The 21,325-nt window shown below is 36.9% G+C and overlaps 3 protein-coding genes across 4 annotated transcripts; 1 reads left to right on the top strand and 2 right to left on the bottom strand.

Moving 5' to 3' along the window:
• Positions 1–516: 516 nt before the first annotated feature.
• LOC141459605 (uncharacterized) lies at positions 517–4,060 on the top strand. Its single transcript, XM_074138839.1, has 4 exons — positions 517–774; positions 1,392–1,582; positions 2,198–2,590; positions 3,817–4,060. Exons 1-4 carry the CDS (start codon positions 658–660, stop codon positions 3,902–3,904), a joined length of 789 nt encoding a protein of 262 aa, XP_073994940.1. The 5' UTR covers positions 517–657; the 3' UTR covers positions 3,905–4,060.
• LOC141459603 (SET domain-containing protein SmydA-8-like) lies at positions 4,059–12,544 on the bottom strand. Of its 2 annotated transcripts, XR_012461526.1 has the most exons (8): positions 12,250–12,544; positions 9,166–9,473; positions 8,521–8,907; positions 8,002–8,260; positions 7,064–7,159; positions 6,741–6,820; positions 5,179–5,464; positions 4,059–5,068 (listed from the first exon to the last, which is right to left on the bottom strand). XR_012461526.1 is itself a non-coding variant. In XM_074138837.1 (7 exons), exons 1-7 carry the CDS (start codon positions 12,401–12,403, stop codon positions 4,991–4,993), a joined length of 1,362 nt encoding a protein of 453 aa, XP_073994938.1. In that variant the 5' UTR covers positions 12,404–12,543; the 3' UTR covers positions 4,059–4,990. The 2 variants fall into 2 exon arrangements, 1 of the variants encoding a protein (XP_073994938.1); XM_074138837.1 differs by lacking the exon at positions 5,179–5,464 and having other exon boundaries at positions 12,250–12,543.
• Positions 12,545–13,662: 1,118 nt separating this feature from the next.
• nrv2 (nervana 2) lies at positions 13,663–20,723 on the bottom strand. The gene is made up of 7 exons (XM_074138838.1): positions 20,266–20,723; positions 17,910–18,050; positions 17,239–17,358; positions 16,287–16,468; positions 15,469–15,579; positions 14,982–15,150; positions 13,663–14,118 (listed from the first exon to the last, which is right to left on the bottom strand). The coding sequence occupies exons 1-7, from the start codon at positions 20,420–20,422 to the stop codon at positions 14,015–14,017; spliced, it is 984 nt and encodes a 327-aa protein (XP_073994939.1). The 5' UTR covers positions 20,423–20,723; the 3' UTR covers positions 13,663–14,014.
• Positions 20,724–21,325: the final 602 nt, after the last annotated feature.

Below are 21,325 nucleotides of genomic sequence, written 5' to 3'. Positions count from 1 at the left end.
AGAAAACATTTATCGCCACACCATTATCAACCATTCCTCGAGCAAATCCAAAGTTGGCTGCAACATCAATCACAGGAATGACATTCTTATGAAACAAACTACAGATCTCATCGGCTAAGACAACCTATTCAGTGTCCGAAATCTTTAGGACAAGATCGCTAACGAAGAAGATGTAGAAGAGCCAAGGTGAGAAATAGCCGGAAGCGGTTCAGGAATACTCTGCGCCCCATTTAACTCTAATTTTCTGCAACGTTATGTTTCAGAGTAATGCACAGACTATTTTAATATTGTTAAGAATTAGAATTGTCTGTGAATTCCAAGTTTTGATACTATTGTTTTGCGAATAGAAGAGCGAAAGAGCCTGGAGAGTAGCCTAGATGACTGTATATTCAGGACCTACAGACATCCGTTACAGAACGTTTCCTTTTTATGAATCAACAGATGAGATTCGAAACCATAGAGTATTCCAGGCTTATGTTTCTTTCACCGAAATAATTTAGAAACATATGATTCAAATTTTATTTGAACAGTTTTAGTAATTAATTTAGTTATTTTTTGTGGGGGACAATTCGGGTTTTCATTTAGGCATTCGTCACATTTAAAATGATCACTTAAATCTTGAAAATTATTATTATTATTGGATGAAAATAAAGGAGAATGCAGAAGAAGAAGAAAACGACGAAATGGACTCGAGCGGTGCTGCAAAGACGGCCAGACTGTATCATGTCCTCGCCCTTTACCAACCATTTTGTGACGCCAACTCGCATCCAAGAGGTATGCATTTCTGTTTCTATCAGATTGAATTCTTCCATCTTGCGAGCAGACTATTTTCTGCAGGCAAACATCAAAATAGTTAGTTCTTTCTGGAAAACCTCATTTTGAGGTCCCCAGAATTCGAAAATGCAGTGGATGGACGTATTTGATAAAGGCAAATCTGCTGTAGCATTGTTCAAGTCAAATTCTTTACACTAACTCTGACGATAGATAAAAAAGTCCAAAACGGGTCACGGATATACGATAAACCAGCGAATTATCCAGCACTGCACATTTTCTATAAATCATTTCCTTCCCCCAAGAGCTGGCTACTTTTGAAAATATTCTTCTGATCTGGGTGCCGGGGTCATGAGGGTATTTCAGGTTACAGGAAATAGCTGGTCCTCGATGAGTGTCAACAGTCCAAATTATTGATTCGAAACCTATCGATTGTTATTTGCTATCGTGTTGTTCACGGACCTCTGGGTTCTCTCATTGGGTATTACGGTTCAAGGAAGCTTTCCTTCACAATGGTGCCCTTGTCAGACCCGACGGAAGAGGAAACTCTCATCCATCTTTTAATTGGATTCTTCAGGAGATGGGTTTAGCTAAACGCGCATGGTATTTTTTTTCTGTAGGAGCCAACGAGTATGTTCAAATTGATGTCATATGATTACGCACGAGAATGGTTTGCTGCGAAACAGAAGATTAAGGAAGTTATCGTAGCGTCGAATGAAGCTGTGTTCTTACAGCGTCGATATGTTATCCGAGGGATGCTGAGGAAGAAAAATGAAATTTTACAGCCAGAGAAACGTTTTGTTATGAAAAAGTAAGTAGAACAAGTTGTTTTTTGTTTGTTTTACTCTGAACTGAGATCATACATATCTATTCGGGAAGTTGTATAAGTGCAAAGGATGTGACTATGTTGGGGTATTTGTTGAATCTAAACGATTAAAGAGGAAAATTTCAAAACTAAGTCGATATTATTTTAATGTCCTTTTTCTTAAAGACCTGAAATTAAATTTAAAAACAAATTTAAAAGCCTCATTTCAGTCCCATACATTCTATTTGCAAAGAATCGCTTTTGGTTAATCATTATAGAAACTTGTTATTGTTTTAAAACTTTTAAGCTCTGCAACTTTTTTGAATACCCAAACTTTGTGAGTTTCATTTTGTCAAAATTACACTCTAATATCATAAATTGAATAGAGATCCCAGATTCGAGTCCTTTGAACGGTCTCTTCCTAGAAGCCTCAGGGGCAGTGTGTCTGTAACGAGGGGACACAGTTTAGGGACCTAAAGTCCACTTCTGCGTCTAAAGGCGAACCTACACTCTATAAGTGAGGAAAGGCGATTTCACTGCAGGTGCATGAAAACCTCTCTTTCCTCGCTTTGTGCAATAAAACATTCCTCAAATCCATAATAAATAGCTAAATATGTCCAGGTTTGCAAATGTACAATCGAAGATAAAGGATCAAATCCAAAAAGATGTTGGAATCAAAACAATTCAACCATCTGTACAGCAAGAGGTCGTCAAAGAAGAAGCACCGAAGAGAAAGGAATCGGTAGAAAGAGTGGCCGATCGAAAACGGAAGTCATCAATCTCTGAATGTACAGAATCTTGTGCTAGTTTAAGGACTAGTGATAGCCAAATGAACCTGCTGGAGGCGTGCGGAATAGAAGAGCATACCAAGAAGCAGCAAGAGTGTACAACCAGAACCAGTGAGGACAGAGTAGCCGCCAAGACAGGGAGAAATCGTTCTGTTTCTTTTGATGAGAAGGTTAGAGAGGTGCAGGTTGAGGAACTGCCTAAGTTCGAGAGAGCCAGATCAGCAAAGTTAGTATTTATTATTTAGGCTCCATATTACACTCAGAACTAACTTTTCACACCTACTTCAATCTGATGTGAACAATCACACGACCTACTCGTAATTAACAGTGATGGCCGATTACAGGAATGAGACCCTCCCGCTCTTCCTAAAGTGCCCCTCAGTCCAAGCAACCTTCCAAATCGTTATGGAACTATTTGTATGCATTATTAGTACGGCAAGTTTAAAGACAATCGACCGAACGGTTTCCCATAAAATCCTACAAAACTGAAAACTTGATTCAGTGGAGTGGTAATTACAGCTGACGGATATTAACTTTGTGGTGGCGTACTCCATCGGCACTGAACAGCAATATCAGATGTGAACATTACGGGGGAGGTTTCATATACTCAATTGGTGGTTACCCACCAAATTGTAAAAACCAATTTTCCGGACTCAAAAAGACCTTAAAAAACGGATATTTTCGGTGAAATCTCTTCACTTTAAACACTTACCAAAGGGAGAATGAGCGAGAGCCTGAACAACTGAGGGAGAATATCAGACAGGTTATTCTGCTTGGCTCACCACAATATATTCCCGTACTGACCTTACTGCGGCAATGTGGTGATGATTGAAGGCGTGTAAAGTAAAGGCTGCTGTAAAGATAAATATTAAAGTAAAGTAGTAAAGTAATCGCCTATTTTTTCAGGCGGGGCTTAACGTCCAACTACCAAATTAGGTGTCGTGAACGGAGGCGACTAGCAAACATACTTTACTATAAATTTCTTTTATTATACTATTAAATAAAATGCAAGGCCTAAGACCGGGAAACGAACCCAGTACCACAATAAAGCTTTACAGATAAAGATTAATGTTACACTATTTATATACAACCATTCATCATTATTCCTGAGCCCGTAATGTACATTTAAATGTTATTTAAACAAAAAATTGTTTTTTAAAATAAAAACTGCCATTATTTGCAATCACATTTATTATTATTATTGGCTGAAATATTGTATTTTATATAATACAGAAACAGCAGCATTCCAGTGAAATTAAGTTTTTCAATGGTTTTTACTTTGAAACAAATTGTTTCTTAAAATAGGTCGACCTAACCTGTACAATCTAGCATTGGCTGTCAAATATTGTAACTGCTGCATTCTAGTGGAATTAAGGAACACTTCCATTTTTTACAATAGTTTAAATTATTTTACATTTTATAATTAAATAATTTAATTAATTTTGAAAACAGGAGCGAGCGTGGAGACAAGGATCAAACAGGAGAGGAGTGCATTTGCACTTGCACCTGCGACTGTGTGTTGTTCCGTCAGATCAGCTGACCGTGACTTTGTGACCTCACTTGCACAAGCTCGGGTCATCTCCGTGAATCAATTAGCGCCAGGACAGCAGCTATGTTAATTAGCTCCAGGTCGCTCCCAAGTTTATTTTTACTTTAAAATCAGTGTAAATCATTTTAAATATTAAAACAAAATATATTGAAAAATATTTTATTATTTATTTTGGTACTTTCACAGCCTGTAAGATCTCACACTGCAATCACTTAAAATATTCATATAAAGTAAACCAGAAATCATGCGACTCTCTCTCAGTACTGTTCTCAAGGTTCTACCTCTCGGAACCGTACATTGCACTGAACTGTAAGCTTACAGGGAAGCCAACCCCACACCGAGATCTACCGCAAAACGAATTTTACTAGACTAATGATAAAAGTGATAGATCTAGGTTGCATTATACTTGAAGAAGAAGTTCACAAAAAAGCCTAGAAGCCTGAGCAAGCCATTGCTCGTGAAGGAGTACATTTCTCCTCCAAACTCCATTTTGGCAACCCCATTCAATCCCCTTAACACATGACAGTATTTCAGGAAAAGTGGCACTTTAGAGGGGAGTCTATCTTTCCCTTTTCCCGGAACTAACATTCGCATTTCCCCAAGGAAATGTCACAATCACCGCTGGATTCAGCAACACAATCACCGAGGGTGGCTAATTTATAGAAATCACTTTTTCCCTCTCAGAGAACTTCAAAATCACCATCACCATTGAGAACTGGATACTGAAATTACAAATTTATCATTGACAATCTTCTTAAATTTTTTTTCTTAACAATACAATTGCACACAAATGATAACATATATCTTCACAATTAGCTAAGAAGTTCTGGGAGAGCAAGCTTGCCTCAATACTTCTTTAGCTGTTTATACAGTTAACATTTAGTAAAACCTGCCAGGAATATGTTAGCGAAGAAAATCTATTAGTTAAGGCCTGGGAAATGGTACAATAAGAAACTGTTAGATGTTTTCTTTGAGGTTATAGCACAGGAGCGCAGGTTAGCCAAATTAACGCTCTAAGCGTCTTCGCTGGTACCGTTCGCCATCCAGAAATTTACCCCAGTAGGGGGGCGGGCTGTTTCAGTTACTTCTGTTCTTAGCAGCCACGAAGTCACCTTCCAGAATTCTGTTCGCTTCAGTCCAAATCCCTCTTAGTTCCTGGAAATTAAATACAATTCGATAATTTAGTATTTTTATATTTATTGTATTGTATGATATTGTAGGACAATGATATCAAATAATCTAAGATATTTTTCATTTTCTCTTACCACTCAACTTAGAGGAAGTATTGAGATCGAATAAAATCATTGTGTTCAGTTTGTCATTCGTCCTGCGGTAGTTTGGATTTTAGTCGAGGTCCGATTCAGTTGTTGTAAAACTGATGAACGAGTCTCTATCTTTAGAAACTTTCTTGGGTTTCGCTGTGGCAATCGTCTACGCTCAATCTACTAAGCTGATAAATATGGCGAAAGGGCGAAAATGTATCTCACCCTGGACGCCATCTACCCTGGTTATGCTTTTTGTTTACATTATTTTAACAACAGCAGTACATTTCTGCAACAAGTGAAGCTGATTTGTGAAATAAATAATTATATTTGTAGCGTGAAGGGGTGATGAATTCAAAACAGATGTGAAACATACAAAGACATCACTCTCTATGAAAGAAGATGACGAGGACACCAGCGTTTCGATCATCATGGAAGACTTCATCCTGGTAATGCAATTAGTCAGGAAACAAGAGGCAAGTGGAAACTAAGGTGAGGAACTTGGCAGAGCGGCATCTTGCAGTTTCAGACAACACAACTGGTTCAAGGTAGTGTTAGACACAAACTAAGGAGCATTGACCATTGCACTGAGTATTTTTGATTGGAAGATTGGTTTCTGTTGATACTGCTATGCTCAAAAGAACCATTCGGTATGCCCAGACAAGTTTAAGAATCATTATATTTTATGTTGGAAAGATTGGATTAAGCTGACGCTGAACGAAGCAATTCAGAAGGAGGGCAAGATGGCTCAGCTCTGTTTTATATGGACAGTCGGCTCTCTTGGAAGTCTCATGTTGACTCCTTAAGCAATACCCTCTCTCAGAGCTATGAGGATTTACATCTTAAGCCATTGCATTTCCAACTGTAAGAAGAAGCTGTTAAAACGATGTCGAAATTAGATTCATAAAAAAGGAAAACAGCTGTTTCAGCAGAAGCACCTAGTGACTCTGCTTCATTGTACAGACAGGAAGTAAAGATATAGTCGCTAGAGGAAATCAGCACCAGAGTACTTCCTGTGAAGCAAAGAAGAAATTCAGTCACCTGCGACTAGGTTAAAGAAAACCGAAATGCTTTCAGTTGTCGCTTCGATAAGAGTAGTATATAAGATACCAGCTAGCGTAAGGCGGAATCTAGACATATTTCATCAACCTGTCCTTTCAATAGCAGGATTCACCATTGACGAACTGATGCACTGGCAAAGAGATTATCTATAGAGCTGGTTGTTTCTAGTTTAAAGTTCAGTTTATATCTTTGTTTATTTAAATCACAGCAGTTAAAACCAAATTGTTTATGACGTAACCAAATATTAGGTAACGTGGATAGTTTGTCGTCAGGTCTAGGGAAAAGTTTGGGTCTTCAGATTAGTTCTTTAGCATGTGGACTTCACGAAGAGTCCCAGTGTTGAGCACAATCTGTCGTAGAAAGAGGAGAACTGTTCAGGTAAACGGGTGTAAGGCTCTAGGGAGAATGTAACGTGATTACATTGATCTACCTTGATTTATTAAGGATATAATTTCAGTTAATTGGAAAAAAAGAAACGAGTTAAGGTACAGACTGAGACTTACCTTAGATGGTACAACTTCTTTGTCAGCACTTCTATTAGAAAGCTCGGCCAAAGTCTTGTAGAGTTCCATTAGTAGGAGACCTTGAAAAGTAAAATAATTGCCTATTATTTCAGGCGTGTATAACGTCCACCTACCGATTAGGTGTGGTGGGCGAAGCTGACTAGCAAACATACTTCGCTACTAAATTTCTTTCTCAATAAAAAGGAGCTAAACACGGAATTCGGACGGCGATCTCCAGGCTAAAAATCCTACTCTATTAATAAATTCGATCCAGACAAATAGATCTTTTGGGAAAATACGTTGCAGAATAATAGAAGAATTACCAGCAATCCTGGACCTAGTTAGAGAAAGCTGCTCCAGCAGTCCCAACAGCTGTCTGATGTCGCTTTCATTCTGCCGAAGTTTCTCGTCTGGTAAGTCTGGAACAGAGAACCCAATAAATGAATCTTTTACAGTTCACATTATCAGGGGAGTTTTTCCCGATGTTCGCAAACCCAAAAAAGTTTGGAGACAAGCCCCAGTAAGGGTATAACAGCAGCAGATCGTCTAGGTTATGATTGTGAGTTTTGTATTCTGGTGAATCTGTGACGTAGAATCTATGAAGGAAGAATAGTGGGTAATATTTAGTCGGGAAGGGGCGCCACACGATCAAAAATCACCGCGACTACCAAGAGTCTGACCCACTAGAAGATTTTTCTTGACCAATTCTGTTAAAAGCACTTTTTTTTTATGAACTGTGGAGGAGGCTTCCCTTCAAAAGGGCCATTTCGGTAAAACGCCTCCACTTGTAAAGTATCACAAAGAAGCATACATTTGTTGTTGCTAAGTTTTTAGAAAATTCCAGAATCGGGATTATTATCTTGTTGAAGAATTTTTCAACGTATTTTTCCTCTAAAAGTTTCATTTCGGTGCAAAATGCAGTTTTATAACCTAGTGGAGGTTATGTTATGTATGTTATATGTTAAACGTTAATAGTTAGGTGTGATTATCAAACCAGTGTTTGAAAAAATTTACAAATTACCGTATCGAGCATTGTTAAAGGGAAAAATCGTGAAAGTGTTTGAAGCAAACTTTTTAAAATAGGGTTTTCTCTTAACGTTTGTTACCAGGCTGATAGTTAGTTTTTTCTTTAATATTGACGTCTTATTACAAGCATTCATTGCTTTATAGTATAAATCCCCTCTATAAAAACAATTTAACAACATACATAAGTAGGGAAATTGAAAGGAGTTTATTGTTAGCAAATACAAAAGTTACTCACTGGTAATCATATTTGCGGTTTTCCAAACGGCCTCTAACTTCGCTTGCACTACCAGGTAGTTGGTGGATGGAAGAAGGAATCTGCGCTTTGCTGGTGGCAACCGAGAGGCAACGTCCTGCACTAAAACGGCTTTCTTGGAGTCTGTAGTGCCGCCACAAGAGCTGCATGTCCAAATTGAGTGGAGTTCCACTGAACTTGAAGGTAGCAGTACACCGTTACCACATGGACAGTTCACAGCTGCCAGGTTGGTCCCAAATTCCTATAAAGTGTAAACAATTTGGATAAGCTTCTCCTCCTCGGAAAGAATGAGCGAAGTCTACAGGAAGTTTTACTAAGTGACCGCTATCCTCCCCAATACCTAAGATCAGTTGGCCCCAAATTGGGTTTAGGCCACCTAAGTTCTTTATCCGAGGTAGCTGATCCAATGTTCATCGGTACTTGGACGAGAACATTATCATAGAGAATGTGAAAGAATGAGTTAGTTACACAAAATTGTTATGTTGTAGATAAACACATTACCGTTGGATCTTGACATCGGCAGCAATTGCACACGAACTGTTTAGTTAAGAGGAGAAAATGTCTTCTAACTGGAGTGGACCACAGCAGAGGACAATAGGTTGTGGTAATCTCTTCGCCTTGAGCAATATTCCTGGTTGCAGACACCAGCATTGAAGTCCCTCTGGTGACTTTTGAATCAGGACCGATGGTGTAGTTTTGTCTAGTGTTGGGTATACAGCAATGGTTCATCATAGAGGTCAGCGGGTAAAGTCCGCGCAGACTCCAGCGTTCACCTTCTCTATGCGGCACTTCAAACGTTGTGCCGTCCAGTACTGCACAACAATGTAACAACCAGCGTTCCTCTTCTTCTGACAAACCGTTCAACAAGTATTCTTTCAGCTGTTGAATCTGCAAACAGTGTGGGTTAACGCATCAGATGCTGGACCCTTAGGGGCTGGTTAGAGGAGAAGTCCACTAGGAGCGCCCCTCTAGGTTCTGTTATTTAACGTGTTACCTTTCACACCTGTTACTTTAACATAGGTTATGAAGAATTTCAGCCGAAATAGTTTTTTTTAGTTTTGATTTAGTTTTCTACGTTTTTTGGAATTAATTTTGTGCAATTGGGCGAATTAAATAATTGCCTTTAAGAGCTTGAGATTTACTTGCCTGTTTGCCCGTATTTTTGTGTTTATTGGCGTATAAGAGTTGAATTATTCGCTTCTCCTTGTCCGGCAAGTGCAGACACCTCAACAGCGTCAGGTTTCTGTAGAGCAAGGCTGACCATTGCCCGGCTTCCAGTTCACCGTTGGCCCTGAGTTGTCGCAGTAGATTGCAATCCTTAAGATGTGCAGTATTTCCATTGCATTGTCGTCCGTAGCAGACCGGTAGTCCACACCCGCCAGAACAGGCGGTCAGTGGACGGCCACCGACTAGACACACCGAACATCCTGGTAGATCGTCAACAGTTCTCGGACCTAGGAGAGTGTTTTCAAATTCTAGTTTTACTGAACATAGTGTATGATATTCGATTTAGAGGCTGTAACCTAACCTGGGAAAGAAAACTTTTTCAACGGAAGTTACTCTTTATAAAATTTTTTTTTTTTATTTTTTATGGCGGCAGAGAAAGTTGGCCTTATTAGTTTAAGACGCAACATTTGCAAATCAGAGTACATGGGCTCCGGACACCCATCTAATTATTCTCTCGTTTACAGTTGCCTTCAAAGTAGAAAAAAATCTTTTTGGCAGAAGTCCATTAACTGCGCTAATCTGTTCTTAATTTATTTTTAAGTTCTACTCGATACACTGATGCCAGTTGTAAACATCCGGTGTGACCCTCGCACGACTTCCTGTTACTACTATTCTCAAGGTTCTAACTCATTCGAACTCCCCAACATCTGAATCATTCTTACCAACATGATAAAGTTTGTGAAAACCGTAGATTACACTGAAAAGTATCTTTACCGGAAACTGCATCCTGTCTCCTCCCTGAGAAGTGTTCGAAAACGAATTTTTCTATAAAATAAAAATTATAAAAGTTCAAGTGTAAAATCTGTATGCGTGTGAAGGAAGTTTACAGAATAAAAAACTGGAACCATTTATGAGGAAAACGAACAATCCATGAAGTAAAGAGTTACTTCCGTTTGAGGAATTTTGGTTTTGGCTCGCATTTAAGTTACACAAGAGACGGGACAGTTTATTGCCGCAAAATGGCGATTCAGAGGGAATTAAAAACAATCCCCTTTCGCAGTAGTGCCTGTAGTCGTATTTTCATTTAATAAATAATTTATAAATTAAAATCATAAAGATTAAGCAAAAAAAAAACCTGAAAAAATGATTAAGAAATCTGGCACTTCCGGTAGCGTGATTATGATCGAAACTCTAATCTGGCATCACCTGGTGGTACCTGCGCAAAGTATTAAGTTTCAATATTTGACTATTTTTCGTTTTTGATTTACGGTGGACAAATACAAAACCATTTTTTCCGAACTCGGGGATCCCATAACGGGTACTTCCGGTGTAATCTCGAAATCTCGAACGTCTGCTCGATTATCGATTAGTAGAGTAAAAAAATAGAAATAAAAAAAGGGTATATAATAAGGGTAAATAAAAGCGAAAACTTGCTGAACGAGAACGAATCATCTCAGGCTTTGTTGCTTCCCAGAGCTTAACAATGGATCTTTCTAAAAACATAACCTTATAAAAAATTTCACAATAATCTTGCAAATCACAATTGGGCAATAACTTCAAAAAGTGATAAGTAATTATAAGTATAGCAATTATATGTAGCAATTAGATTCCGATTAAGTAACGATTTCTATAGTAGGTCAGGCATCTTAAAATATCGCGTTCGATCGTAAGTGAAACGAGTGCCGACGACCCAAGGTCAAAAAACAGCGGATGATATTAGCAAATTCTAAAATTACAACCACTCAAATAGTTTAACGCTTTAAATTGAATGTTACTCTATACAATCTTGACTTCAAGAGAAAAGTTAGGGAGCGCGCCAAAATTTTAGAAAAATTCAGTTTACTTCCGGTATACAGGTTTAGTGGCGCCCAACTGTTCAAAAAAAAAATTATTAACAGTGAAATAACTTTTCAGAAATTTTGAAAATTTTGTACTTTTTTTCTAAAAAATAATGTTCTAAAAACACTCGTTCGACTTTATCTCATCACAGTTCATGAAATAAAATTCCTTTGAATTTCAAAAATTTATTGACAGTATAATTCATTTCAATGCTGTTCTATTTCACTTCAATGCAACTGGATTTCTAAAAACTATCTATCAATAAAGGAGAAGTTCCGATCAGCTAATTTGCGCCATCTTACATTACTCTGCAATGACAATTTAGAAAGGTAATCAAACATCTGCACCACCCAGATGTGTTTTTAATCAAATTTGTCCAGGAATAGAACTACTCCAATAAAAATAGAATTACTCCTGCGCAGTAAGTAAAACAAATTTAAAGCTGTTTACAAGATAACCTTAAAAAAAATTCTGAAAAATCTATGGTGAGTGGTTACGAAGTGTGGCCTTCTAATTGAGACGTTACCAGTTCGAATGCTGCGCGCAGCTAATTTTTATTTGTTAGGGACCGTCAGGCTCAGACACAAATTAGTATTGTTTGGTGGTAGGGAGACGACACTGGAGAGTACAAAACTATTACTTCCGGGGATATCACCAAAAACGGAAGTTTTCTAACCGATCGCTGTGCTCTTAGAAGGAGTAAGAGAACGTGGACACTCATTGATTAAAACGCTACTCGGAATTCTGGATTCGGAATTTTTGTCCAAACACAAAATTTTTCCATTCTTTATAATACGTAACGCATAAGGCCTTTCACTATACTGAAATTGAGGGAAGCCTACTCACCTCTTTTCTTGCAGAAAGCCCTAATTGAATTTCCTTGGGAAAATTGTTCAAAAAAACTGAGGCTACCATGAGTAAAATGTATGTACAAAAAGTTCAAAGAAATTCGTTGGAGCCGTAAAAGTGGCAAATGCATTCTTGGTAACTTCCTGTTCAGAGATCCTGATCGGGTCCCCTCCCTTGTCCACCAAGTCTAGTCGAAATAAAAAAAGTTCCATCTTGTTGGGATTTTTCGATTTTGAGATATTTACTTCTCGCACATACAGACACACAAAGCATTTTTTTGGTTTTTTCTTTTTAATCCACTTTTTCTGATTCAAAACGGATATTTTCTAATGAAAAAAAAAAAAAATTAGTGGCAACAACAGACAAAATACAAACCTATAACTGAAGGAAAATCTTTAAAGATAACTTCTCCAGCTGTTATATTTCGCACAGCAAACAACCCACGACCTCCGTATTTTGATTCTTGTATCCGCCATAACGGATCGCTACATTGATTTCGTTCTCTCAATAATTCATTTAAAATCTCCATTATGTGATTCCCAAATGAATAAAAGAGACAAAATAAAAGTTAAACTTTCCACAAAATGAATTTTAATTAATGATGATTTGGGAGAAAAAAATAAAATAAAATAAAATAAAATACCTAGAGCCAGTTATGACTAAATGTCTATTAATCTGAGTTGGTTATATAGTTGGGATATGTTATATAATCTAGTTAGTTACCTGAGCCAAATATAGGGGCGCTCCACACACACCTGCAATACAATGGCTATTTTTAATAGTCCAATTTCAAAATAGTCTTGTTTACTTGTGATCTTTTTTATTTAAAAAAAAAAACATTGCTTTTGTTTGTTTTCTATTTTTTTTTCTAACTGGTAGCTTTTTTTAAAGCGGTGGAACTTTAAAAAATTGTAAACAAACTACGCAGAATGGGTAGTAAGGTTAAACAGAGGTTACAAACTAAGTGTTACAAGAGTCGCGTTTTAATAATCTTTAGTAAAATTTTATTTACCAAATTTGTTTTACCATAATACCTTCCATCCTTTACTGAAATTACAGATATTATTGCTTTGTGTTTATAAATAAAATAGATTATTAATCGCGTATGTATGTATATTGTTTTAGATAAAAAAAAAATCCAAATATTGTTTAATAAAAGGAAAAACACTAAACAAACAAGTACTTTTTATTATCTGTAACAGACCTTAATAAATTTGAAAGGAACTAAATGTTTATTTTGATTGGCATCAGAAAGTGCTCGGCCTTGGCTGGAATCTTCTATTATCAGTAAAATCGATTGATCTATATAAATCGTGATCGTAAAATACAGATCTCGTGTCCATGTTGACAGTTCTAGCAGAGGAAATCTATATAGCAGAAATTACCTTTATTTTTCGCAATGTGAGCTAAGAAAAATTTCTACCCTAGTTTTAACTTTAGTACAAATCGAAATAGCAGCAGCCATTACCAGCAAAACACTTTTCTTCCGGCCATAGTAGCAGTTCTTGGAGAAGATTAATTTAATATAATAACCTCTGACAATGGATGAAAGTAAGAAACCAGTCATGGAAACTATGAGCATGCATTTTTAGTAACATTTCTAGAATCAGCTTCAGCAGTTTCTCCCAAAACAGTAAACTAACAGAGCTGCAAACTATTGTTGTAAAGCCCTTGCTTACAGAAGCAACCCTTTTAAACTCACTTGAATTGTGTTCACTCATCTTATAATTGTTTAAATTAACCCAATCATCCAAACTCGACTAGAAGGTTTCTTAGGAAAGACAAAATTGTATTTTTAAATTTATTTTTATATTTAAGTAAAGACTTTTTTTAAACATTTTCCTCTACACTTTTTATTCTACTTAATTTTATGAACAAAAAATGAAAACCCTAAATTTCTAACCTTTCCAAATTTACACAGTTTTATCTATATATTTCTCTAATATTAGTACATTTGATTTTTAAATATCGATATATAGTTCTGAATATCAGAACAGCAAAACCTATCTACTAATCTTACGATTAGTTTGTACAATATCTCTTTGTAACTTTATTTGTTTAAACAAATCGTTATCAATAACGACAATGACGTGTTGTTATAAAAGCGAGTTTTAAACTTCCTAGGATCGATAGAAAAACATCAATCGATGAGTATTTCAAAATGTACAATGCCGATCCTTTCTTTTCGATCATGGATCAGATTCTTCGCCCAAGCTCTGCATTCCACGTTGATGATGACACCAGCTGAGGAAAATAAAAACAAATGCGAGTTAATGTAACTGTGAGTCCCCTTCCCAAAAAATGAGTCGCCTAGAAGGAGTAAAGTTGGAGGTTTGAAAATTTCAGGGTAGTTACATTAATAATTTCAATGGATGAGGGTACCTTGAATGAATCATGCGTTTAATAAAGTGTTGTCTGTAACGAGAGAACACTGTTTGGAGGCTGGTAATGAACTGAAAATAGCTCCGGGCACCAATAACCTCAGATGTTGCTCTAAATACAAAGCAAAAAACCGCGTTACACCAACCTGGTTGAGTAATACATTCTTTAACGTGACGTACGTTTCGAATACAGTAGCTAATTCCAATCAAATTGAAGGAAACTATGCAACTCCTCGAAGTTATTTCAGGGGAACGCTTGACACGCAAAATGACCTTGTTGATGCACCGATGAGCTTTGAATTAGCCACAGTAAACACGAGCAGCTATCGCAAAAATTACATCTTTCACGCCGGAGAGCTTTGTCAATGTCACAGACCAAATCGGGATTCTTTACAAAAGACAATCTGGTCTATGAACTGCTAATAGTTTGTTCATCCAATCCACATGGTAACGCTAGCCGGAGGCGACGATTTTTGCATTGATTATTTCCTCTAGCTACCACCAGAAATACCAGATTATCCATGCTCGAAACACAAAAAAGGTTACGGTCCAAACGACGAGGGATATCTTGGAGTTAGCTATAATTTTAGATTGCCTTTTTAGATTAAACACTGGCAGGACCATATTTTTATCTTTTTTGTCAATTATAATATATTTGGAGTAGAACCAGTTCCATTCAAGCAGGGCTACAATATTAATCATCAAAGTCTCAAAAGAGATACCCACTTTTAGGTCGCCTAAAGTGAACTGCCATCAGCGGACTTAGGTAACCTTCTGTATTCACGTAGGGGTAGAAATAGCCAGGGAATCCTTGCCGCGGGATGTACTCCACTTCTCCCATGTTCTCCCGATCTATGGGCGACTCACCTTCGCAGCTTACCCAGACGGTCTTCACCTGTAAGAAATTAGTACGGTTAGTGAGGATATCGTGATATCTGAGCGCAGGGCCATCAAGCTGTTGCAGCTACATCTTCTTCTTCGTGCATATTTAATGTTCAACATTATTAGATAAAACTATTTGTCACACACCAACAATGAGATCTGAGATCTGACCCAGAGATCAAGGGAACCGTAATCAGTTGCCTAGGAAACATATCTAAATAAAGGGTCATTTTGGGGTCATAGGTTCACCCACTAATAGAGTTGTTATGGCTAGCCTCTTGAAGTACAATGAAATGAAATTCTAAAAAAGTAACTCTCAGAGCATAATTACCAGTTCCGGATTCTTTGCTTTCTGCGTGATGATATGATTCTTTAAATCGTCCGGCATGTTTTCCGGGAAGTCGGCCGTGTCGTTGTAATAGTCTGGTTGCCAGCCATAGATCTGGAATTAAATAGTAAAACTCTGTGAAATAGTTTCCTTCATTGACTTTTTCAAAAATCTGGTGAGGGGAAACGAATTTCTCAACTTTTCCAAGGTTTTAACTCATACAGTTTTTTGTAAACTCCCAAAAATCTTATTTGATTATGCAGTTGTAAAATATTACATTGCACTGAAATGTAAACCCACTGGGGAGACCATGCTCCAATCCTCGCTCCTAGAGCTATCCCAAAACGAATTTTTATTTTTAAAAAAAGTTTGTTGTAACAGCAAAAAAAATAAATGGGTGTGTGATGAGTTGACCGGAAATGAAGTGGCAATTCCGGTTGAACGATTCCGCCCATAACTTTATTATGGCACCCTCTGCGTTTCCGTTTAGCTTCGGAGGATGCACACCCACGCACGCATTTCTATAAACCACTTTTTCGAACTTAGGGCACCTCAAAATGAATATTTACAGTAAAAACTAAAATCTGCACGATTAAAGTGCCTTTACTAGCATTAAGTAAGAGTAAAGATGCCAATGCTGAAATAATGAACAGATGGTAGGTGTGCATTGAGGGGCCTGATAGACCATTTTTGTTTTGAAACTGTATAATAGGAAGATTTGACATGAATGCAAAGAAATGGAGTTAGAAACTTTGACCTTGCTGCAAGTGCATGTCGTGAAAGACAACGTACACCTTGTACGAGTAACACCCCCGACTGACCTTATTAAGTTTGATGAACACACAGGGGCTAGACTGATGGTAATTGAAGTCATTCTCGGCATTGCAAGGTAACCAATTCTTCACATCCACATCGCAGACTTGCCCTTTGCCAGGCGGTCTGTCGTAATCACAGTTGTAAATATTCTGTCCCCTACCTGGAGTTAAACCTGGCCGCCTGTAAACTTCACACAAAGTTAAAATATACAACACTTTTCAAAATAAAAATGCTAAATTAAGATTTAAATGATTTGCTTAAAAAGTGACTGAATTATCTGAGGTACACTGATTGAAGGAAAATTGGGAGCCCCTCCAATCTGCAAACTGTGGCCCCTCATCCCGTTTTCAGAATGTCCCTACTTACAAACTAGAAGTCGCGTTACCAACTTTGTCATTCTATAGTTCTTGCAATTACCATAAAACATCTTTATGAACTTGATATTGCTTGTATTGCGACCGAATTTTCTAAAAACAATGTGAAAATGTTTTGTAAACGAATCATTGGAAACTAATAATTGATTTAAATTTAGAACCAGCAATTACTTGATCATTGCCACCCTTTAAAGTCTGAAGAAAACACCCACTGTGGATTTCCCAAACCCAATTTAGGTCATTAAGTTTTCTTGAGAATTAGGATTTCTTTACCAAAACACAATTGGCTTCACTCTTCACTGGACAAGTTAATCTTAGAGACCTACATTCAAATGACATGTTTAGTTAAACAGATTGTACAGAGGAATGTCCTGTTAATTACGCAAATATTTTTGAGGTTATGGACATGTGACTGTTTTCCTAATGAGGTTATAAAGTGTTTTAAACAACTCAACTATGTTCCTACTTGCAAGGAGGATACTCTTTAATAAAAATGGAGATTATACAATTGAGACGAGAGGTTGGCATAGTTAAGTGTGCCCACAATGAGTCTGGCTGCTGCAATATTACTGAATTCACTCACTTTCCAGGAAGTCTTCTAAACTCTTGGTCCACAGCTTGTACGACTGGCGACTCTTGCCTTGGTACCAGATCAGCGTGCTTTTCGTGTCACTGTCGTTCGGCATCGGACGGAATCCTAAACCTGTGCCAATTAAATATTTCATTTCTTTTTTATTCAAGACGTAAATTTCTGTAGTTAATATTAGCCTACTCGTTTTAAGAAAGGCTATTGCCGAAAAAACCCAGCATTTTGTATTTTTTCCGGCTAGGACCAGAGAGTGTCCAACTCATCGAAAAAGAAGAGAACCTCTTATTCATTATTTGAATATATTTCTTTATTTTGAGAAAAACAATTTAATTTTGAACTTATTACTTTCTTTAGAAGAAAAAGAAACATTTTTTTCAATGAATATGTTCGAAAATATCGATAATTCACCAAAGAAGGTATCGATAACCTCAATGTTAGCTATGTTTGTAGTTTGCTCAATAAATGATGGTTTGTTTATCTGAGCAGTAGTTTTGCATACCACTCTAATCAAATTCCCATCTTTTTTTTTACTTTATTGCTCGTTCTTAATACAGTCCAGTGAGATTTAAAAAGTGATTACAACGCCTTTGAAAATTTAAAAAAAACTACAGTAGGCTCAAGTGACAAACGCAAACTAAAAAAAATAAAATTCAACAACGACTCACCGGGATATTGTCCTATGAGCGACTCAGTGAGATGCCACCTGGGGACTCGAGGATCCAGGGTTTGGTAGAATGTCCATAACATGATGCCGAACAGCGAGGCTAGCACCGAGTACGAAATCAAGTAGAATGCCCCAATTTTGGCTAAGGTTAATATTAAAAAATACATTAGAAAAACAAAAGCAAATTAGTACAATGATAATATGAAACAATGAATGCTTCCTAGACTGTAGAACTCATGCACAGCAAAATACATTTTTTTCAATTAACTCTTATATTCGAAAATATCGATAATTTACCAAAGAAGGTATCGATAACATCAACTTTAGCTATGTTTTAGCCATCAATGTTACCAATTTCACTTCCATTTCAAACTGATACCTTTATAAAGTTTAGACAACTAAAATCCTGCGGAATATCTCTGCGCTTCATAGTAACCTTACAGTTGCATTACGGCGATTAAGAAATCGCTGGACCATTTAATGAGGAAAATCTATTGATTTCTTACTTGTAAAGAAAGATATTGCAATGGTGTCCAACTTGAGAACTGGAGTTTACTCCGGATAAACATGTTTTTTTCCGGATCTCCTAAGCACGAAAGAGTATTAATATACTATCATGCCGAAAAACCCCTTTGGGGGTTTCGATGCCGCAAAGTAACGGGTATCTTTGGAAAACTTTCCGCACGCATAGCAAGTTTATAATTAGATCGCCAAGTTATATCTAATCTTTTCCTTTCATTCAATACCACTCAAGTATTTATTTCTGAAGAAAAAATAAAACAAAAATAGGTTATTAAATATTTTAAACCATAAAACCAAAGAAACGTTGGTTATCTAACCTTACTGTTTCCTTAAATTATCTTAAAAAATATGTAAGTTTATGGTTCGAAGGGTTAGTAAACTTAGCCTTGGGCATCTCATTCTTTAAGGCTTCAAATATCTAGTTCACTTAGCTTGGCAATGTCACGGGAAGCGCGTCACGTCGTAGAAACTGAAGCCACGCACCCACTTGCCCGAAGGCATCTCCGAGATTGCAAGATACCGATTTTCAGGCGGGACTTAACGCCCACCTACCAAATTAGGTGTCGTGGACGTAGGCGACTTGCAAACATACTTTACTGTAAATTTCTCATGTAAATTATTAAATAAAATCCAAGGCCTAAGACAGGGAATTGAACCCAGTACCATAATGCATATTAGCTTCGCAATATAAACTGCATGATAAGTAGGATATACAGGTTAGCAAGGTCCTGTATGAGACAGGTCTTATTTCCAGTATCATTTTTATCCACCATTTTCGCATAAACATAAATAATAATACGATAATATAAAAATAAATAGCATAATATAAAATTAAAGAAAACTAATTGTGCTCAAAGGAAAGAGACAATACAATGTAGAGTGTGGGAGGTTGAATTAAGCGGAAAAAAGGATGATACGGACAGAAAAAAGCCAGCCTAACCTTACTCGCTCGTTTTCTTTGATGTTCTGGCACAAAAAAAACTCCTAAGTAACCGAACAGCCAACTTGGGTATCATAATGAACACAGAAGGAAGTTACAGGCACTGTTGGCAATTTGTTTTGCCAGGTTATAAAAAATGGTATTTTTGCTACATGTGGACGTGGTGGAAATGTTTGCAAGTGCAAAGTATTTGAATGAGAAAAAAAAGAAGCTATTTCTTTTTTAATTTAATCAAGTATCTGACTTAGCGCACAAAACTTTTTTATTATCAAAGTATTTTGAATTAAAAAGAGGGACTAAGTAACTCATGGAAAATTAAATATTAAGTTTAATGGAACTGAACGAAGTGAGGCGACAGTAATGTGCTTGCACAACGTGACTCGCCAATTCGAACTTCCCACGGGAAAAGCTCCAAAGACTCCTTAAACTCCTTAGACATCGTAAATTAAAAATTGTTTTTAAGTAGATTTCGAGGAGGAATAGGAGCAGGCTTCCCTGTAAGCTGCATTTCGGCAAGAAGTAAACATTTAAAAACTGTATTATGTTGGTAATAATTCAATTAGATTAAAATATTGGGAGCTAGAAGAGGATTACCAAGAGAATAGGTATAAGAAAGAGATAGTGGTATGAGTGTTCACAGCTGACGATTTGTTCATTTTCATGATAAGCGGACCTAGATTAGGGATTGGTGCTACTGATTTGTGTAATATTATCCAAGTAAATCCATTAACAGGTACAATTTTTTAGAAAAAGTTACAAGATAAAATTTTCGTTAGTGCAGTTTAAGTACACAAAGTACAAAGATGATTTCCAGAGTATCGAAAAACAAATTCTAATATTAGAGCTTGCGCCAAGAATATATTTCGCAGTCCCACGTAAAACAAATATCACTCACCCCAACTTGGGCCAGTTCGGCCGAACACCTGGTGGGTTTCTGGATTGTACAAGAAGTTCTTTAAAGACTCCCAGGCGGTGGTTTCAGGCGGTGGTAGGTAGAAGTGATAGCCGAAATCTTCTTCCTCACTTTCACTTGATTTCTTCTTGTCGGCCATTTTGTTCAAATTTTAACTTTCAAAAAAAAAAAAAAATAAAAGATGAGATTTCAACGATATTTAAAGATTATTTTGGACACTTTAACAACCCACGAAGGAACGTTAAAATAATTTTTGGAGGGAAAATATTAGCGTCACATTATTTATTAAATCGATACTTAGTAAATCGAAATACTAAAAAAAGAATCCGATAATCAAAAGCTTTTGATTTTATTTTATAACTTTTTTTTTTTTTTTTGAACTTGGAGGTTTGGTGATTGGGCGAGTGCTGAGACCTCCAGAATGGCACTGCAGCTGTGTGAAGAGCTCGGATGGGCTGAAGTGTGCAGTCCAGGATATTAGCACTTAGCCCATTGAGCCACTAATATTCCTATTCAGACCGCCACACTGACGCTCAGGACACCGTCTGCTCACCATTACAGAGGTTCAACCTCACGAGATAATCATTACCTTCCCTTGGTTATAATCAAGCTAGAATTAACCAAAACAACCTAAAAAACAAAAAAGGCAGAATTATTATGAGTGGTGCAAATACATCATCTTACTCAAGACTGTATTTGCTCCAATGAATGAATTGAGATGTGTGACCGGATGTATGAAATATCTTTTTGCTTGGTTCTAAATTAATTTTAGGGACTGTTTCCTTTAATATATAAAGTATAGCCTGTACATGTATTATATACATACGTCAGAAAGCAATCTAAGAACAAAATACTCTTCTTACAGAAGAAGTCAAACTTTATCGATTGAGTTTTACCGGAAATAAAGGTTTTACAAGATCATCGTAAATAAAAAATCTCTTACAGCTTCCTCTTACTGTTAATGAAGATTTTCCATTTTGAGTTTTCTTCAAGTATGCAGGTTTTCCCTGAGAACTAAAATAAGTTATTTTAAATGTCCTTA

The sequence above is a fragment of the Rhodnius prolixus genome, unplaced genomic scaffold (genome assembly GCF_049639745.1).
Source record: "Rhodnius prolixus isolate KJV_2025 unplaced genomic scaffold, Rpr scaffold_17, whole genome shotgun sequence".
NCBI lineage: Eukaryota > Metazoa > Arthropoda > Insecta > Hemiptera > Reduviidae > Rhodnius > Rhodnius prolixus.
Note: the sequence above shows the minus strand (reverse complement) of the source record. Positions and strands in the feature narration are given on the sequence as shown.